The 22,391-nt window shown below is 38.5% G+C and overlaps 2 protein-coding genes across 8 annotated transcripts in view; one reads left to right on the forward strand and one right to left on the reverse strand.

Annotated features, from left to right (window-relative positions):
• Positions 1–22,391, reverse strand: part of LOC149529182 (putative LRR receptor-like serine/threonine-protein kinase At1g56140) — a 329,200-nt gene that overhangs the window by 301,110 nt on the left and 5,699 nt on the right. The window lies entirely within an intron of this gene.
• On the forward strand, positions 9,703–11,907 carry LOC149529183 (uncharacterized). Its single transcript, XM_089809256.1, has 5 exons — positions 9,703–10,290; positions 10,419–10,715; positions 10,827–10,951; positions 11,046–11,322; positions 11,430–11,907. Exons 1-5 carry the CDS (start codon positions 9,718–9,720, stop codon positions 11,814–11,816), a joined length of 1,659 nt encoding a protein of 552 aa, XP_089665382.1. The 5' UTR covers positions 9,703–9,717; the 3' UTR covers positions 11,817–11,907.

Raw genomic sequence — 22,391 nt, forward strand, 5'->3', positions numbered from 1 at the left:
TTAAGCAATGTTATAGGTCTCCAATTTTTAACCTAAGACATACCCTCGCTCTTAGGAATAAGTTTGATGACCCCTCTATTAATTTGTGTGCCCAATGAGACCTTACCAAAGACATCACTATACAAATCAAACAGTTCTAGACTGATCCAGTCTATGTTTTTCTTATAGAATTTAGCAGGCAAGCCATCTAAGCCAGGGGATTTGTCATTAGCCAAGTCCCTAATGGATGCTTCAACTTCCTCCAGTGAGTTGCGAGCCTCTAAAGACTTTACTACAATAGGGGAGACTTTCTTGGGAATCAACTTCAGGCATTTGTCAAGGATAGCCATGTTGTCATTAGATTGCTGTGAGGAGAACAGGTCTTTGTAAAAGTTAAAGAATGTACTTTTAACCTCCTCTATATCCCTGGTTATTCCCATATCACCTTGAATTTCTTCAATGTGTTCTTGTTTTTGCTTAGCTCTGATCAAGTTAAACAAGTAGCTAGTTCCTTTATCACCTTCATGTATCTAGTTCATCTTCACTCTAATTTTTTGCCCTTGAACCCTGCGATTGCAAGTATTTCATTACCATTATTACTGTTGTGTCTTTGTACTTTTGTTTCCAGAGCAATAAGCTTCCATTGCAAAAGGTATTCTTCCTGCCTTCTATTTTTAGCATTTTTTTCTCTTATAATTTGGAAAAAAATCTCCAAACCACCATAAGATTTGTCCATTGTTCTTTGCAATCGGTGGTCTTATTACAACATTTGGAAAGTTGAGTTACCATTCAATTAGCATCCAATGTATCTTGATCTTTAAGCAATGAGAAATTAAGCTTAGAGCTACATTTGGTTCAGGGTCTAATAACATCTCCAAAGGATTCATCTATCACAATAGAACAAGTGAGTGGAGAGATCCGAGATTAATGCAGGAGTAACCTTGATAGGAGACAAACCATCAGAGGCAAGGAATGAAAATAATGAAGAGCTGGCATATACTCTATCAAGTCTGCAGTGAACCCTCTATCTACCTAATTGGTTATTAGTCCAAGTAAACCAAATATCAGAAAAGAGATCTTTCTTCCTACTGATAGGGTCTACTAGATTTAATCTTCTTTTCATTTTAGCCCAAAAAAAAAACTGATTTCCTTTCCAAAAATACTTATTGCATTCACATTTGTCTTCCCCAAATTCCATCATATTAAAATCTCCGGCCACTATCGAGTGTCTTTGAGTAGAGAGAGGCTCTTTCTCTAAAGTTTGGATGGGTTAACCTAAAACATTGTTAGTGATAGGGATAGTCGGTTTCTTAGTATTTTCTAGACAGAATTGTTTTGGTTGGCAAGAACAAAATTGTCGCCAAGTACTAGCTAACACGCTTGGACAAACGGACAGACAGAGATTCTGAACAAGTGGCTAGAAGGCTACCTCTGGAACTACGTTATGGCATAGCAATGAGCATGGGTTAAATGGATGCATCTAAGAGAATACTGTTACAATACAACTTATCACATGCCTATTGGGATGGCACCCTTCAAAGCACTATACAAGTATGAACCCTTTTCATTTATCGAACTGGGTGATAGTCACGATCCAAGGGCGAGGGACTGGCTTCAAGAACGGCAAGATATCTTGAGATTCTTGAAGGAGAACTTGCAAAGGGTGTTGAATCTGTTAGGATTAACCATGGACAGATATAACAAATACATGCAAATATAACCAATATCAGAAAATAATAAATTGCACAGAAAGAACACAAGACACCAAGATTTAACGTGGTTCACCTAATCCCTAGGCTACATCCACCAAACAACGAGTCCAATATTATTACTATCTAGTGATTATAACTTGATTACAATTCGTAATCCCTTGTAGCTCAATACCACCGCAAGAAGCAATTATCGCATCACACCTTCTGAAATCCCTATCCCTAAGCCATTTTATACAAATATTTTTGCTGCTTTAGGGTTAAAATCAGTTACAACATGTCGGCTTAAAAAATGTTGATGAATAGCCCAAAAAAAATTCCTAGGGGGCTACGCCCCCAAACCCCTACTTGGGGCCCGACCCGGCCCTAAACCCTACTGAGGAATTATGGAGTATGTACAGTACTTCCCTGATCAGTCCCCACAAACTAACACTCTCCCACTTAGACACTGATCATGTAGCAAGGTTGTTACTCCATGAGGCTCCCACTAGATGAAACCACCCTGGACTCAGCTACACTTTTATTTTGTTCAACCAAGAAGGCCAACCAAAGCTGAAGAGGAGTTCAGCTTCTCCCTTGTCACTACATTTGTAAACATATCTCTTGGGCTGTCATCTGTATGTATTTTGTCCAACTTTAACCAAATGAAATCGTACCACAACTGTATGTGTTTTGTCTTTGAATGCAAAGAAGAATTTTTTACAAGATGAATGACACTTTGGCTATCTATAAACAAATAATTATCCCTTTGTGGGTGTCCCAATTCTTCTAGGAAGAACTGAAGCCATATCATCTCCTTGGCTACCTCTGTAGCAGCAACATACTCTGCCTCTATAGCGGATAAGGCATTCACCTTCTGTAACCTAGAAACCCAACTCACTGTTGCCCCACAACAGTAAATACATAACCTGTAGTACTCTACTTGGTATCAATATTCCCTGCCAAATCTAAGTCAAAATAGCCCTGCAAATTAACAGTAGAGCTCCCAAAATGTAAACACTTATTGGATGTCCCTCTTAAATATCTAAGAATCCATTTAATTGCATTCCAATGCTCAAGCCCTAGATAAATCATATACATGCTAACGACTCCCATTGCATGTGCAATATTTGGTCTTGTACATACTATAGCATACATCAAACTTCTTACAGCTGAAGCATAAGGTACCTTGGACATCTCTTCCTCCTCTTCCGTGTCTTTGGACACATCTCCTTAGTCAATTTCAAATGACCAGATAAAGGTGTTCTGATAGCTTTAGCATTCTCTATAGAGAAATTGCAACACCTTCTCAATATAATCAACCTGAGATAAAGTCAATTTCCTATTTTTCCTATCTCTGCAAGTCTTCATACCAAGGATTTGTTTTGCTGCCCCCAAATCTTTCATAGCAAATGAATGTGCTAACTGTTGTTTTAACCCCTTAATGTGATCCACGTTACACCCAACTACAAGCATATCATCAACATATAAACATAAAATAATGTAGCTGTCATCGTCCAAACTCTTAAAATAAACAAAATGATTTGAACGACATCTATTGTATCCATGCTCATGCATAAAACTGCCAAATTTCAGGTACCATTGTTGAGGTGCTTGCTTCAAGCCATATAAACATTTGTGCAATCTGCACACTAAGTTCTCCTTACCTTGGACCTCACATCCCTGTGGTTGTGCCCATATATATCTCTTCATCCAAATCACCATGAAGAAAGATTGTTTTAACATCAAGCTGCTCCAAATGCAAATCATCAGTAGCCATAATACTTAAAACGGTGCGGATAGAAGTCATTTTAACAATAGGAGAGAATATCTCATCAAAATCAATGTCCTTTTTCTATGCATGTGCAAATCCTTTTACAAAAAACCTGCCTTTAAATCTTGTTTTACCTCCATCCTCTTCTTTCAACTTGCAAACCCATTTATTCTATAAAGCCTTTTTACTTGCAGGAAACTTACATAAATCCCAAGTCTTATTTTTCAACAAGGAGCCCATTTCTTCTGCCATCGTAAACTCCCATTGAATCTTAGTATCCACCTACACAACTTCATCATAAAATTCGGGTTCACCGGCATCAATTAGTAAAATAGAGTATAAAGAGGGAGAAAATCTTTCTGGAGGTCTACTTAGCCTTGTTGACCGTCTAACATTCACTGGGGTGTGTGGTATTTGTTGTTGCGGTTGTTGCAAAGCATGAGGAACTGTTGGAACATCATCTTTTGGAGTATCATCCAGCACTACATAATCATTTTCTTTCTTCTCATATTGCTGCAACGGATCTTTGTACAACACTTTCTCATTGAATATGACATCCTTACTTACAATTTTACGATTTTCAAAATCCCAAAGCCTATAACCAAATTCATCAATACCATATCCAACAAATACATATTCTTTGACTTAGCTTTCAACTTGGTTCTATTTTCAGAATCTATATGTGCAAATGCTTCACAACCGAAGGTTTTGAGAAAAGAATAACTCACCTTCTTACTAGTGCATGCTTCCTTTAGAATACCACAATCCAAAGGAGTATAGGGACGTCTGTTAATCAAATATATAGCAGTATTGACAATCTCTGCCCACATATTTAAGGGCAGCTCAGCATGCAACCTCATGCTCCTTACACACTCCATTATTGTCATGTTCATGCGTTCAACCACTCCATTTTCTTGTGGAGTCCTTGAAACAGTTTTAAGTGTGCAAATACCATTAGTGGAGCAATAATCTTCAAATTCATTATTACAATATTCACCACCATTATCAGATTTGAGACATTTTAATCTCTTAACAGTCTCATTTTCAACAAAGCATTTCCATTTCTTAAAAGTTTGAAATACATTAGATTTTTGTCTAAGGAAATAAACCCATACTTTTCTAGTTGCATCATCAATACATGTAACATAATAATGAGAGTCACCAAAAATAATGAGAGCCACCAAAGGAAGATACCTGAGTTGGTCCCCATACATCTGTATGTACAAGCTCTAATTTCTCATTTTTCTTTTCCATCCCACTCTTCACAAAAATCACTCTCTTTTATTTTCCATACACACAACTTCCACAAAAATCCATGTTGACACATTTCAAACCTAGTAGAACTTTCTTTGAATGAAGTAATTTCATACCTTTCTCACTCATGTGCCCAAGTCTGTTGTGCCATAGCGTTGTATCAAAATCTACAATAATTGTTTGTTCTTCCTGCTCAATTGCAGCAATTGTTCTTGATCATTTGTTTTTTTCTGAAACAATTAAAGTAGAAGAAACAAAATGACATGTACAAAGATATAAAGTGCCTACTTTTACACCTTTTGTTACTACAAGATAACCTTTTGAAACCTTCCAGTTTTTATCATTAAAAATAACTACGCAACACTCATCACCGATTTGCCTTGCTGAAATTAAATTCCTACTTAGCCTTGGAACATGTCTTACCTCATGTAGTAGCTAGTGATTCTCATTCTGCAACTTAATCTTAACTTTCCCCTTTCCAACAATCTAACAGGGTTTATTATCCCCCAAATAAACAAGCCCAAAATCACTTTGGACATAATCAATAAAATAACCTCTATAAGGTGTAGCATGAAACGAAGCCCCAAAATCTAAAACCCAAGAATCACCAACACTTTCTAAAGAAAGAAGCAAAGCATCCTCTTTGGATTTGTTACTTACCACGTTTCCCCCCTTGTTCCCTTCTGGTTTATCTCCTTCATTGTTTTTTTGAGTCCAACAATCTTTCTTCTTATGCCTTGGTTTCCCACAATACCAGCTATCTCTTGGTCCTCTGGATTGAGACCTCTTCCCCTTTGATTTTTCTCTTGATTTCCATTGATTTCCAAAATTACTTCCTCTCTCAATCGTTTTGCCTCTGCTTTGTGCATTCAAAGCACTTCCTAATGTAGATCCACCTAAGGTTTTCCTATGAGTTTCTTCACTCAAAATAACACCAATCACATCATCAAATTTTAGGGTATTAGATCCAAAAACAGAATTACTCACAGACATTACCAAGTCATTCCATCTTTCAAGCAAAGGACACAAAATCAAGAGAACCCTAATATCTTCATCAAAATTGACATTCACAGAAGATAACTGACTAGTAACTGTATTAAACTCATTGAAATGATTTGCAACAGATCTACCTTCTACCATCTTCATATTAAATAAACGTTTCATGAGAAATACCTTATTTGAAGCGGAGGGCTTTCATAAAACTTTGTCAAGGTTTGCATCAACTCTTTTGTCGTCTTCGCTTTTGTAATGTTAAATATCATTGATGGTGCCAGGCATAATCGAATGCTTCGAAGTGTCTTTCTATCTAAAATCTCTCAATCCTCATCTGTCATAGTTTATTGTTTCTTGGTTTTTCCTTCCAATGGCTTCCATAAATCCTTCTAATAAAGATAGTCCATCCATTTGCATTTTTCATAACTAAAATTTTTGTTCATTAAACTTCTCAACCTTCAGCTTACCCTCGTCTGCCATCGCTCCCACTCAACTGTGAGACTTTCCTGCAGAGAATAACTAAAACACAACCTAGCTCTAGTTTCAACTACGGACAGAAATAATTGTAAAGATCCGAATTGGCTTCCAACTTGAATATTGAGCACAACTTATTGTTTTTTGCAATTTTAACAATTTTATAATGTATTTCCTTTTATTTTTTCTCTATGGAAATTAAAACCAGCAACTTCAAGAAATTTGATATAATAATATTGAAATCAGATATTAATCGGATAAACTTCTTTAACACTCTATTTCTTTGGAAATCAAAAACATATAACATGAAAATGGCACCTGTACTGCAAATTAAGGAGTCAAGCCGTGAAACTCAGCTACTCCGTTATCATTCATATCAAGTCCTCAATGTCAAGCCCCAACTGCAAATGAGAGTTGTCCTTGGGTGGCTCACGAGAATATGGATTGTTGTGTAGAAGACGGTGAGCAAGGGAGCTGGTCCACAGAAGTGGCTTCCCAAATTCCTTAGTACAATCAACTAATTTGAAACGCAAGCTACAGCAAAGCCTCACGGTTTCTTGACAGTCGTTTCATCTTAAGCACAGACTAGGATTCATATCTGGGCACTTAGTAATGTTGACGCCAACCTCTTCAAAGTAATTGCATTCGTTTCAATCCTGGTCGCTGGAATCAATGAAAATGCAAACTCCCGATATCATCTTTGGCCTCCAATACAAGCTCTCAGCAAAAACGTAAATCTCCACACTTCCAGAATTAAACAATAACAAATTCTCCAAGCCACAATTAGACACAATAGGAGAATCTCGATAATTGCTTAGCTCAGCACAATTATCAATGGGAAACACAGAAATTCTTAAAACCCTCAAGCAATGAAATGAGCAAGAAAAATATAATATTCAAGATGATCTCTCCTTCTCCAAAAAGCCATATTTATAATACAAAGTTGAGCCACTTAGCTTCACGCTCACTCTTTTCACTTAAAAGCAACTTTTATAATATAAAGTCATAACACTTATATTATTAAACAGAATGATAATAAAGTGTATCATAAATAATCATTAAACCACAATCCTCCATATAAATATGACTTCCATAATATTTTATTGAGAGATCAAATAACAAAACCAGAGGATCACCCTACCTGAACTGCACACCCAAAATAGCAACCATCCGAGAGTGACTTACTAAAAATAGTAAGTCCAAAAATAGCAATATCCCGACAAAGACCCTTAAATCAAAACGTCAACTCACGAGGATCACGATGATGAGCTAACAAAACCACACTTTAGAAACTTGCTAAATCGGGGACATTACAACAACAATTACATGCAAATATAACCAATATCAGATAATAATAAATCGCATAGAAGAGAACACAAGACACTAAGATTCTACGTGGTTCACCCAATCCCTCGACTGCGTCCACCACACAGCAAGTCTAATATTATTACTATCCAGTCATTACAACTTAATTACAATCCGTAATCCCTTACAGCTCAATACCACCACAAAAGGCAATTATTGCATCACACCTTATGAAATCCCTAACCCTAAGCCATTTTATACAAGTATTTTTGCCACTTTAGGGTTAAAATTAAGTACATGTCAACCCAAAAAATGTTGATAAAATAGCCCCAAGTATGTACAATACTTCCGAGGAATTATGGAGTATGTATAATACTTCCCTGATCAATCACCACAAACTAACAGAATCAACAAAAGATCTACACCGACAGACACTGAATCGAGAGAAGTTTCAAAGTGTGAGACTTTGTCTATCTCAAGCTCCAATCGTACAGGCAATCCTCGTTTAAGGCAAAAGGGAAAGAAAAATTGAAGCCACATTTTTATGGACATTATCACGTAACTCGCTGTATCGATGAAGTTGCCTATGAACTAGAACTTCCAAAAGAGAGCAACATCCATAACATCTTTCACATCTCTTGCCCGAAGAAAGTTGTGGAACATAACATCGCAATAACCACAGATCTCTGCCACTCAATGAAAAAGGAAAGCTTGTGTTAGAACTGATCGAGATCACTAATGTACAGGAGAAGACTCTATGGAACCGTACCCTAAAGGAATACTTGGTACGCTAAAAACACTTGCTGTTGTATGATGCGACTTGGGAAGGTTAACACATTCTTCAGCATCCGACATTGCATTTGCTTGAGGACAAGAAATTTTGGGACGAGAGGACTGTATTATTCCCATCATAAAATAAATAAATAATCAAAGCATTATTTATGGGCCGATTGATTTTGTATATCTCAGACCCATTTTTAAATTGTTTCTGTAGGTGTTGCCATCAACTGTCTTTGTAAACTCTTGGAAGTTCCTCTGAAAGGTATTTAAGCATGACATGTAGGTAGTTGTCATGTGTTTTGAATTATTTTATTTGTACTACGAATTCCTATTGGAGTTCTCTGTTGTTTTCCCTTAGTTACCAGATTCGCCTAGAAAAGGCCGGATCCTGACTTGGGTCCGATTCGGATCCGGATCCACGTATGGATCCGTGAGGATCCGAGCAGGATTCGTAATCCTGCCTGTGGATCTGTAAGGATCCGCGGCCCGCGGATCCTTACGGATCCACAGGCAGGATTACGAATCTTGCCCGGATCCTCGAGGATCCACGCGCAGATCCGCGTGAATCCGCGGCAATGACAGGAGGAGTATGCAAAAACGTGGGCCCATTATCATTTTTTAATATATTTTTTTTGCCCTAAAGGCCCTAAACCCTAAAAACGACCCTCTAAATCACAATGCAAGTTCATTTGCTCTCTCATTTTGCTCTCTCATACTTGCTGCTTGGATTCGAAGGAGATCGGTTGTGGAGCTTCAAATACCTTGCAAGAAGTGTTTAAGGTATGCATTTCAACCATATTTTTAAATTCTTTCATAGATTATTGATTTATTTTTAGTTTTCCAAATTTTCAAGTTTTTGTGCAAGTGTGAAGCATGGTTTTCTTTCACTTTTCTAGATTGCAAGAATAGAACAATGAGTAGTCAAGGCTCAGTGGGTGGGGGTGGGGCTGCATCACCAAGCTTCAAAATTGATAAGGGGTCTCCTTTATGGAGACACACAACAAGAGTTGCACAATGTCCTGGGGGTGGGGCATACATATGGAAATGTAATTTTTGCAACATACAACATAGAAGCTCCTATTCCCGAGTGAAACTACATTTTTTGGGCCTTGCGGGTGAAGGAATTCACATGTGTCAAGGTAGTGATAAGAAGGGATTACCAGCTGCACAAATAGCAGCATTAGCAAAAGAGCAAGATGATGCTGATAGAGCAGTTGCAAAAGCAAAACGTGGTGAACAAATATACCAACACCATCATTTGATCAAACAAACACAAGAACACATCCTTGTTTGCCTATGCCAACTACAAATGATGAAGATGAAGACCCATCTCCACTCACCCGCAGGAGAGGCCCACTAGATAGGGCATTCCAAATTGAAAAGAGAGACATTGCTGATCACAAAATTGGACGCTGTTTAATTGCAAATGGTGTTTCATTTAATTTTGCTAGATCACCTTATTTTAGGGAGATGGTGGAAGCAATAAATGATGCACCCCATGGTTACAAACCACCTGGTTATGAGAAGTTGCGCACTACCATATTACATGATGAGAGGAAAAATGTAGAGGCTCAACTTCAACCAATAAGAGATTTTTGGGTTCAATCGGGTGTGTCTATTATTTCGGATGGTTGGAAAGATTGTAGAAACCGTCCATTGATCAATGTTATTGCTGTATGCCCTAAGGGGGCAATGTTCTTGAAGGCAGTTGATTGTGAAGGGCAAGTGAAAGATGCAGAATTTATTTCACGCATTCTCATTGATGCCATAGAGTCAGTGGGTCCTGATAATGTTGTTCAAGTGGTCACGGACAATGCAAAAGTTTGCAGGGCTGCAGGGATAATTGTAGAGTCTAGATATGATCATATCTTTTGGACACCATGCACCGTCCACTCTCTCAATTTAGTGATGAAAGCAATTGGCACCGAAATAGATTGGGTGAACAGGATATATGAGGAAGCTGAAGAGATTCAAATGTTTGTGACAAATCACCACATGTCACAAGCAATTTTTAGGAGTTTCTCGGACTTGGAGTTATTGAAGGTAAATTTTTATATTTAATATATAATTGAATATTATTGGATTCCACAATTATTAAATTTTTTTGTTGTTTACATTAACATGTTTTAATTTTTAAATGTTTTACTAACTTGAGTTTAACATGTTCTTAGGTTGCTGAAACCCGCTTTGCCTCTCACACAATCGTCTTGAGACGACTTGTGAAGGTAAAAGAAGCATTGAAGCATATGGTCATTAGCCCCCAATGGGGCATTTGGAAGAATTCCAATACAGCAAGGGCTTTAAATGTGAGAAGAATGATACTAGATGAGGATTGGTGGGGTCTTCTGAGTTATGTGTTGGAAATCACCGATCCAATAATGGCAATGCTTCGCTTCGCAGATAGTGATGAGCCATGCCTTGGGGATATTTATGATTCCATGGATAGTATGCTGGAAAAAATTAAAATGGTAAGTTTTACGCTCTTTTACAACAAATTTTTATTTGAGAGATATCTAGATTCTAAAGTTTAAATTGACATATTCACTAATTATAATTATTATTCATATTTCATATCTTAGGTCATACAGAGGAGGGAGAATGATCCTGAGGACACCCTTTACAAGAAGGTGGAAAAAATTGTTCATCATCGATGGAACAAGATGACCACACCTTTGCACCTCCTTGCATATGCTCTATCCCCGAGGTACTGTAGTTCTTATCAAATGTTTGTGCTTATTTTATCCAATGTTTGTGCTATTGACATTTGATAGTGTTCAATTGTCTTTTGTTATCCCCAGGTACTATAGTGCAGATGTACTTCGCCTTCCAGGTAGAGTGCCACCATTTAGAGATGCAGAGGTTGCAGATGGGTATAAGAGGGCACTAGCTAAGATATTCCAAGATCCAGAGATTGGGGCAATTGTGAGGAGTGAATTTGCTGCTTTCAACTCAGGTGAGGATTTCGACCCTATTGCCATAGCAGACCAAAGCAGGATGGGTGCCATCAAATGGTGGTACCTTCATGGGCAAGCCTTCACGTACCTCCAACCTCTTGCCATAAAGGTCCTATCCCAAGTAAGTTTGTAAAATTAAGCTTAAGGTTAACATTCTCAATTCCTTGAATTTATTATTTAATTTATTTATCTTGATTGTTGTATTGATAATTTTTAATTTCTCTTTAGGTTGCTAGCTCTTCTGCCGCTGAGCGGAATTGGAGTACTTACTCCTTTATCCACTCAATCAAACGCAACCGGTTGGCTCCAAAAAAATCAGAAGACCTTGTGTTCATTCACAACAATTTGCGCTTGTTGTCACGGAAGGATCCTAAGTACAAGAAGGGGCCCGAAAAGCTTTGGGATGTAGCACCCGAGACTCCTGATTTAGATATGACCATCCGAGATCTTGCTAGATCCACTTTGATTGATGTGGATGATGAGGAGGAGGATTATGAGTTAACAATCCCCTCTACTACTAGTGGTTTGGGTTCCTCTACTAATACAGATGCAGCACTTGCAGCTCACCAGTACCCCTCTGATGCGGATTTTCTTGAAAATCCATTTGATGATTAAATAAAAAACTTTAGTGTTGACTCTTGACTCTTTTATGAGTAAATCATGTTATAAACTTTAAGTTTAATGATCTATATTTTGAATGTTACAAGCTTTCACTTTCAGTAATTCAATGTGAATGTGTTGATTTTCTTTATAATCGTGAAAATAGATTAATTATCAATGTCATTGATCAAGTATACTAGATTCATACTATGAAATGATTTAGTTTTAGAATTATGTATATTTCTCTTATTTTTTAGTATATATAATGCATATATATATATATATATATATATATATATATATGCACGAATCCTCCACGAATCATAATTTGGGAAAAAAAAAAATCCCGAATCCACAGATCCGATTCACGTGCCCGAATCGGATTCGTGTCACGAATCGGCAACTAAGTGTTTTCCATTTCGGAAGTGAGATCTTCCCTACTTGGCTATCTCAATTTCAATGGGCTTCAACCCTCACCCTATTCCGTCCTCTATATCACTTTTCTTGGATCTGGCAAATTGGAGCACCATCCTTGTTTGCAAATATAATTATTAGTTGGAGATTAATTGCATATATTCGTGATCTCTCTCTCTTGTGTACCAAGTTGTCTATGTTCATCATATCATATACAGTTCACTACAGGTTGGTGTCACTCAATTACATCACATATTTTTTGTCATTAGCAAACTCACCTAGATATACAAATCATACATTTCCATTTGCTACTCACCGTACCAATAACTCCTCTCTACCGTACGGTCAACATTCCAGCACTGTACGACTACCTTCTTGAACCGTACAACTACATCCTCTCATACACTATATAACCTTTCAACTCAGCTATATCATACTACACATGTAACATCATCGTACAGCACACACAACCCTACTCACTGTACCTACCAGCCTCCAGCATACGGTCTCCTAGACAATACGACATCTTCACTCTCTCCGTACATCAGTTGACCACTGTACCATCGTACGGCATTACAGTACTACCCATTCCTTCTTACACCTTACGAACAGTGTCCACCCTACACCGTACTGGCTTCTTGGGCATCTTGTACGCATCATCTGAAGTAATTTCTGGCAATCACAAGACTCACACGCAAGCAATCTGTTTTTTGTAGGGCATTCAAACAACGAAACATTACACTAAAGAGAGCACGTTTATACTTACAAGGGGGCAGGGGGAATGAATCAGTATAATAACAATTTTTTGTCTATTTAAACTTTAATCTAATAATAACTTCAACACGTATACAAATCAACACAATGACACGATGATTTATGTGGAAACCCACTGTGGGAGAAAACCACGGCAAAAATTATTGCTTATATATATGAACTCCTGTTTACAAATTTGTAGGTACCAACCTATTGAAACCTCTATTTTCATGAGGACCAACTCAATGGAAGCACCAACTCCCTTTCTTTTCCAGGCACCAACCTACTAGAAGTACTAACTCCTACTGCTGAAGAAATGAGTTTTTCCACCTCTATCTATGTTGCTTTCTAAACTGATGATGGATATTGTGTAGTTACTTTCACTTCAAAGTCAATAAATTCACTTCGAAGTCAACAAATAACACTTTACTCCTCACTCTTCCTTTCCTTATATATATATATATATATATATATATATATATATATATAATTATGTAATATTTTCTATTCAAACCTTGCTCTGCTATATGTGTGTGTGTATTCTGAATTTTAAATCTGATTATATATATAGACACATATATATTCAGATATATATATATATATATATATATATATATATATATATATTTATATCAAATTTAAAATTCTGAATATATATAGATATATATTTTATACTTATTCCTTTTATGTTCTTCTCACATCTAACTTACCTCTTTGTTCATTATTCTTCCATTATTGATATCTTTTTATTTTAATGTCACTTTGAAAAGTCAGAAAAAAAGTTCATCTCTTTTAAGTTTTAAATCAAATTGCACCTTTTCACTTCTAAATAAAATTTCTTAACTTTTAATTAACTTATTTCTTGGCAGCATATCATGAATTAATTCTTCTATCATGTGCAATACGAATGTCTTTTGACTTCAATCCTATTGGTATTGAGAACCTCTGCTGCCATCAGTGTAATGACCCTCTCTATAAAGGCCACAGAAACCCTCAAACTGAACTTAGGAATTTTGTCAAACACTTGGTGTGTAACAGTAACAATATTCAGAATATGGTAATTTCAAATTTGATACTTTCAGAATATAATAACAGAATTACAATATATATAAAGCCATTGAACTATATTTCAATTACAATGCAATAAATTCTGAAATTATTTTATTACCAATTCTGGACTGATTATTACAATGACTGTATGACAGCAAATTTACCCAAAAATTGACATATATTTCAGAATGCAAGAACCTGGTTTGAAGAACTATGAAAGAACACCACGTTTTGCTGCAGATCGTTGATGAAGACCTCCAACCGCACCCCCAAACTGTCCTTAATTTGCTGCTGCTGCCCAAACTAGCAGGGCCGTACCAGGCCGTACCTGTACGGCTGCTGAAATAAAATAATATTAGGGTTTTGGGACCCGCAAATGCAAGGAAAATGGGCGCCTAGGGTTAGGTAGTAACCTTATAAAACCATAAAAAAATAACTCCAAGGGGTTGAGGAGATATGAGCAATTATGTGGTTTCGAACCCTGCTTTGCCAATTCTGAAAATGCACTTATTCTGTCTTCAAACTCTTGTCAAATGCTTCTCCAATGATAGGGCAAATCTGAAATCCTTATTCCAACCAAAAACAAACCCTAACAACGAATTCTCAATAAGCTCCAATGAGATGGCTGAATACCAACTCCAATTATGCAACAATTCAGGTGATATTTCACACCCTCAAAGTCGCCAATCCAAGGGAGTGATTCGTTCCCAAAGATCGAATAATTTGCAGATCCAAAGTCCACAAATGTCTTCACAATGAAGAAGTAGAAGAGTTCTCCAATCCAAGCATGTCCAAATGAGAGGCCCAGCCCTCTATTTATTCACTTTTCTAAGAAGTTGCTAGAACTTCTAGAAACATCCTTTATAATTTCTCATTATAATGCACTTTTTTATAATAAAGTAATTTTATAAAATAAAAAGTGCAACTCAAATTAAAATTATAACATGTGGGCCCCAATATCACATAATGATAAAATATAACCTCTTAACACTTCTTCAAGAGCAAGATATGACTATCTGATCCGCAGAATTGACTCTCTTTCCACACCATTTGCCTACGAGAGTCTGGAATAGGCAAATCCATGATCAATGCCATGTCGAACTAAAGAGGGGACATTACAGTCTGCCCCTCCTGAAATTGCTTGGCCTCAAGCAATCTCAACGCCGGGTGCTGCAAAATAGCCTCCCCCTCCCAAGTAGCATCCTCAACAGGTAAATCTTTCCACTTAACCAAGTATTCTCTGATCACCCTTCTACGTAGCTGCTTTTCTCTGCTCTCCAGGATGGATTCTGGTACTAAAATCAATTTTCCCTCATCGTCTAAAGGAGGTAATACTGCAGAAGGCACCACATTCTGACCCAACGCCTTCTTGAGGCGTGACACATGAAACACATTGTGCACTCTGCTGTCTGCGGGAAGCTCCAACTCATAAGCCACTTCACCAACTCGCCTGATAATCCTGAATGGTCCATAATAGCGTGGCTTAAGTTTCTCTGCCCCACTCTTCTTAAGAGTAGATTGCCTGTATGGCTGCAACATGAGGTAAACCATATCATCTACCTCAAAACTACGCTCAGTTCTCTTCTGGTCTGCATACTGCTTCTACTGGTTCTGAGCTCTTGCAATATTGTCTTTGAGGGTAGCAACTATATCCTTACTCTCCTGTAATAATTCACCTGCACTGGGTACCCGGCTGTCGCTCAACAACAAATCCAAGAAACTAGGTGCTTCATAACCGTAAAGTGCCATGAAGGGTGTCATCTGTATAGTCATATGATATGTAGTATTGTAACAATACTCGCAGAGATATATCCATCTGACCCAAGCTCGCTGCTGAGCTGCCACATAATTCCTTAAATACCCTTCCACCCATTTGTTCACAATTTCTGTCTGACCATCGGTTTGTGGGTGATAGCTAGTGCTGGGTGTAAGCTCCGTGCCACATAACCGGAATACCTCCTGCCAAAAGTGACTCATGAAACAGCTATCCCTATCACTCACAATGTTCTGAGGCAAGCCGTGCAATCTGAAAACCTCCCGAAAGAAAACCTCTGCCACCTGAGCTGCTGAATGTGTAGTGGTGATAGGAAAGAAATGAGCATATTTCGTTAATCTATCTACCACCACATAAATACAATCTCGTCCTTGTACCTTGGGCAAACCTGTGATAAAGTCCATGGAGATGCATTCCCACTTCCTGTCGGGAATCGAAAGTGGCTGTAGGAGCCCTGCCGGATAGCTGTGTTCTTGTTTGTTTTGCTGGCAAACAAGACACTCTCGAACATACTGCAAAACATCAGCTTTCAGCCCTTTCCAAGTGAACCGCTCTCGAACTGACTTTTAAGTCTTGAAGTACCCGGGATGGCCTGCTGTCGGTGAGTCGTGAAGTGCTCTCATAATCAGTTGCTTAACCTTCGATCCTGGGACCAGGTAAATCCTGTTCTTGTAAATGATCAAATCATCCACAAGTGTGTATCTGGTATCAATCACTGTTCCCTCTACTATATCGGAGGCCCATGTATCCCTGGCATACTCTGCTATAATCAAGTGTCGCCAATCCTCTGATATCTGAACCATAAGAGTGAGGTGTGGCCTTCGAGATAGAGCATCTACAACAACATTCTGAGTTCCCTTGACATATGAGATGTCAAAATCATATGCCTGCAACTTACTTACCCACTTTTGTTGGCGATCATTCAGGTCCTGCTGTCCCAAGAAATGCCTCAGACTGTTATGATCAGTTTTAATACAAAACTTGCTACCCACAAGATATTGTCTGAATTTGGCCAAAGCATGCATGATGGCCAACATCTCCTTATCATATATACTAAATGAACGCTCAGGGCCTCTGAGCTTCCTGCTCTCATAAGCTATGGGGTGCTTATTCTGCATAAGTACAGCACCTACTCCCTCTCCAGATGCATCACATTGAAGCTCAAATGGCTTCGTGAAATCAGGTAATGCTAGAACTGGGCACGTAGTCATTATCTCCTTAAATCTCATAAAATAGTCCTGTGCCTTCTGAGTCCACACAAATTCCCCTTTTTTTCAGTAAATCTGTCATAGGAGCTGCATGTCGTGAGTAGCCACTGACAAACCTGCGATAAAAACCACATAAACCAAGGAACCCCCTCAACTGTGTAAGGTTCTCTGGTGGAGGCCAATCAACAATAGCACGAATCTTTTCAGGATCCATCCGCACTCCCTCTGCACTAATGATGTGTCCTAAATATAACAGCTCGGTCATCCCTAAGTCACATTTGGACTCCTTTGCATACAAGGACTCCTTCTGTAGAATGCTCAACACCGTCTCCAAATGCTCTAGATGCTCCTGCCATGATCGGCTATAGATCAAAATGTCATCAAAAAACACCAGCACGAATTTCCTCAACTGATGGTGGAAAACTCTGTTCATAGTGGACTGGAAAGTGGCAGGTGCATTGGTCAGACCGAAAGGCATGACTACAAACTCAAAGTGCCCACAATGACATCTGAAAGCAGTTTTCTCAATATCCTGTTCACGGACTCTGATCTGGTGATATCCTGATCTCAAATCAATTTTCGTGAAATAACAGGCCCCATGCAATTCATCTATCAACTCATCAATGCGAGGAATAGGATACCTGTTCTTAATGGTTCTCTTATTTAATGCCCTGTAATCAATACACATCCGAAGCGTTCCATCCTTCTTTTTTACCAAAACAATAGAAGATGCAAAAGGTGACTTACTAGGTTGGATGTGCCCCATAGCTAGCAACTCCTCAATGGTCCTTTCGATCTCATCCTTGAATCGCTTTGGATGTCGATATGGTGTGATCATGATAGGTTTAGCACCTTCCTCCAGTTCAATAATATGCTCAATACCTCTGTCCGGTGGCCTGCCTGGTGGAATCTCACTGAATACCTTTTCGTACTTAATCCTCAACTTCTGAATATCAGGATGATATTCCGCCTTATGTTGCTCCTCCTGTGTAGGTATCAAAGTACAAACTGCTGCCCACTCTATATCATTATGCCTAGTTAATCTCTCCAGCCGCCTAAATGAGATAGTCCTGATGTCTCCATTACGGATAGCCTTTAGCACATGAATCCTACCATTCATTTCGAATTGTATCTCCATATCCTCTAATCTCAGGGTAACCACCTTCAATGAATGTAGCCACTGCATCCCAAGTACTATGTCCATGTCACCCATGTTGACCACATGATAATCCGCCTTAAACTCATAGTTGTTCAAGCGAAAAGGTAAGTCTCGTACCATCCTGTCACAACGAAGAGTGTATCCATCAGCTACCTTGACTCTTAGTCCTTCGAACTCCTCAGTAATGAGTCCACGCTTCTCTACAAATCGTGCATCAATGAAATTATGCGTGGCACCTGTGTCCAACAATGTAATAACCTTCTGTCCAGCCAAGACTCCCCGAAGTCTGAAAGATCCCTCTCTCTGGATACTAGACAGTCGTGCTTCCTGTAAATGTAGCTCTGTTTCCTGCCTTTGCCCTGCACTGTCTATCTCCTGCTCTCCCTCTGCTTCATCAGGATCCTCATCATGATGTTCTGAACCATCTGAATCTGAGCCTTCGTAATAAGCCCACATTGCCCGGTTGGCCTTCCCTTTTGGCCTCATAGGACAGTCATGGCCGTACTCATACGGGCCTTTGCAATAGAAGCATAGCTTCTTCCTACGCAAGTCATTAAGTGTCTCCTTGTCCAGCCTCTTACTTTCTTCCTTAGGTAGCTGTGCCTCTCTATGAAAGGGTTTCCTGTCCTTATCTTTTCCTGAAGGGAAACTCTTTGCCTGAAATTTATTTTTAGAAGCTGAAGAGGAATCCATGTCACGAGCTTTCTTAATGGCTTCCTGCAAAGTGGGAGGGTTGAGAGCTTTAATCCACCCTCTCAACGGATCAACTAACCCATCCATAAATAAAACCAATAGCCTTCGTTCAGATACATCTGTTACTAACACTGCAAGTTTCTGAAACTCTGAAATGTATGTTTCCAATGAGCCCCACTGTTTAAGCTGGGCTAATTCCTTGAAATGGAGTTCTGGATCTTTCTTATCAAAACGTTAATCAGTCTCTCCGTAAACTCCACATATGAGGTAATGTGTGCATGACCCATAGTGATCATACCATGATGCCACCATTCGTGTGCTAACCCATCCAGGTGAATTGCTGCATACTTAATAGCTTCTTCCTCAGACATAGGATTCAATTGAAAGTATGTGTCAAGCTTTTGAACTCAAGCTCTTGCTGTAGACTTCCCCGAGCCATCATAATATGGTAACTGTAGTTTTCCTACTTTCTTTCGTAGCTCATAGTTCTGAGTCCTGTCTTGCCCACGGGGTATATGCTTCATCCGCACATCCATATACTCTCTAAAGGTGATTGCAGCTGTAAAATCTGGTCCTCCTGCTTCCCAATCTCTCCTCAGCTGATCCTGTATGTCAGTGATCTGGGGTTCTGGTACCGGCTGCTCTGGAGCTCTAGGAAGGAACGTAGGAATCATAGGCCTCGAACTTACTGTCCGAGCTTGCTGGGGGGCATGACCGAAATTGTTTCCAATTTGTTCGCCTCCATTATGTCTCTCATCCTGATTATTCCCATTCTGATTGTGACCATTCTGATTATTTCCTCCACCTATGTTAGCGTTCAACCCCATTTGTCAAGCCATCATCTGCATCATAAGCTCCATTCTCTGATTCTGTTCTTGTGCTCTTTGTTCGGCTAATCGCTGTCCCTGTGCCAGGGTGTCTAATAACTATAAAAATCTTTCCTCTTGCGGATCTGGACCGGCATTCCCACCTCTATCCATATTGTAGTCGTAGTCTTGATCAAAAAATACCTCCCCTGTGTCTATATGACTGGATTCTATGTCCACCTGGATAGATGAGCTAGACTGTTCGCTCTGCAAGTCAGAAATCCTATCTTGTCTTGCTTTGGTATTGCGGAAATTATAAGGCCTTTGTCGCATGCTCTGATTTTAGTGTTTTGACATTTCGTCAAACACTTTCCCTCCTATCCAACTGTTCCAAATTCCCTATAAGACCTCCACAGGATGGCAGGACTTATAGCTCTGATACCACTGTAATGACCCTCTCTATAAAGGCCACAGAAACCCTCAAACTGAACTTAGGAATTTTGTCAAACACTTGGCGTGTAACAGTAACAATATTCGAAATATGGTAATTTCAAATTTGATACTTTCAGAATATAATCACAGAATTACAATATATATAAATCCATTGAACTATATTTCAATTACAATGCAATAAATTCTGAAATTATTTTATTACCAATTCTGGACTGATTATTACAATGACTGTATGACAGCAAATTTACCCAAAAATTGACATATATTTCAGAATGCAAGAACCTGGTTTGAAGAACTATGGAAGAACACCACGTTTTGCTGCAGATCGTTGATGAAGACCTCCAACCGCACCCCCAAACTGTCCTTAATTTGCTGCTGCTGCCCAAACTAGCAGGGCCGTACCAGGCCGTACCTGTACGGCTGCTGAAATAAAATAATATTAGGGTTTTGGGACCCCCAAATGCAAGGAAAATGGGCGCCTAGGGTTAGGTAGTAACCCTGTAAAACCATAAAAAAATAACTCCAAGGGGTTGAGGAGATATGAGCAATTATGTGGTTTCGAACCCTGCTTTGCCAATTCTGAAAATGCACTTATTCTGTCTTCAAACTCTTGTCAAATGCTTCTCCAATGATAGGGCAAATCTGAAATCCTTATTCCAACCAAAAACAAACCCTAACAACGAATTCTCAATAAGCTCCAATGAGATGGCTGAATACCAACTCCAATTATGCAACAATTCAGGTGATATTTCACACCCTCAAAGTCGCCAATCCAAGGGAGTGATTCGTTCCCAAAGATCGAATAATTTGCAGATCCAAAGTCCACAAATGTCTTCACAATGAAGAAGTAGAAGAGTTCTCCAATCCAAGCATGTCCAAATGAGAGGCCCAGCCCTCTATTTATTCACTTTTCTAAGAAGTTGCTAGAACTTCTAGAAACATCCTTTATAATTTCTCATTATAATGCACTTTTTTATAATAAAGTAATTTTATAAAATAAAAAGTGCAACTCAAATTAAAATTATAACATGTGGGCCCCAATATCACATAATGATAAAATATAACCTCTTAACACTTCTTCAAGAGCAAGATATGACTATCTGATCCGCAGAATTGACTCTCTTTCCACACCATTTGCCTACGAGAGTCTGGAATAGGCAAATCCATGATCAATGCCATGTCGAACTAAAGAGGGGACATTACAATCAGCCTTTATATTGAATGTGCTCTTAATGTGTTTTAATCTTCTTATTTTAAAGATGTGACTTTTCAAATTAAAAGATTAAAAAAAAATTCTCTTTTAACTTTAATTGCACCTTTTCACTTTTAAATAAATTTCTAAAATTTTGATTAACTTATTTCTTGGCAGCATATCATGAATTAATTCTTCTATCGTGTGCAATATGAATGTCTTTTGACTTCAATCCTCTTTCTATTGACGACCTCTGCTGCCATCGGTCTTTTTTATTGAATATGCTCTTAATGTATTTCTACACAAAATGTGTCGCTATTTCAACACCTTGACTTAATCATCTATAAGGTCCATGCATTTTGACAGGTCGGTGATGTTTTTTTAATATCTCCGTATATATTGATTTCGTACTTTTTATTCACTATTATATCCATAAAAACCCTAACTTGGCCCAAACCGTTATATTGATGCACAAACTGATATTTTTATATGTTTGGATGATTTTCTGATTTTTTAATAAAATACATACCACTGTTGACAAAAACTGAAGATATACTCTGCATTATGTTTTTGACAAACATATATCAGCATAACAATTAATTCATTGGCACCTGGAAAGCAAGTGTTTTGCCTAGCCGTACCACCAATGATGCTTTCCTTATTAACACGTGGCTCCTCAAACCAAACAGCAACCGCAGATGAAAGTTGCTCTCCACTCCAACACCAATCGCTACCCAAAATGAATGTGCAGTCCGGCCACCAATACAAAAGCATCGGATGAATGCGTGACCTCCAAATGAGCAACCGCAAGTAGTAACTCCACGTCCAGCAGCTAGGTAAAATGGACACAGGACTGGTATCAAGTCGTTTGTAGTCTCCAAGATGCAACACTGTCTTTACAGGCACAACTCTAACTTCACAAACGCTGCCACACCAAAAATGTCATCCTTAGAAAGTCAGTTGCTCTCCCCAATCAGAATTCGCAGCTGCCAGGTAATTTGAATTACTATGATTTGGAGATGTCCACCGTTCTCTCCTTAGCCACAGGGATACAGTAGGAGATTATATAACAAATATCAGATCCACTA

Source organism: Cupressus sempervirens, chromosome 11 (assembly GCF_028749045.1).
Source record: "Cupressus sempervirens isolate cs-2001-9-10 chromosome 11, ASM2874904v1, whole genome shotgun sequence".
Lineage (NCBI taxonomy): Eukaryota > Viridiplantae > Streptophyta > Pinopsida > Cupressales > Cupressaceae > Cupressus > Cupressus sempervirens.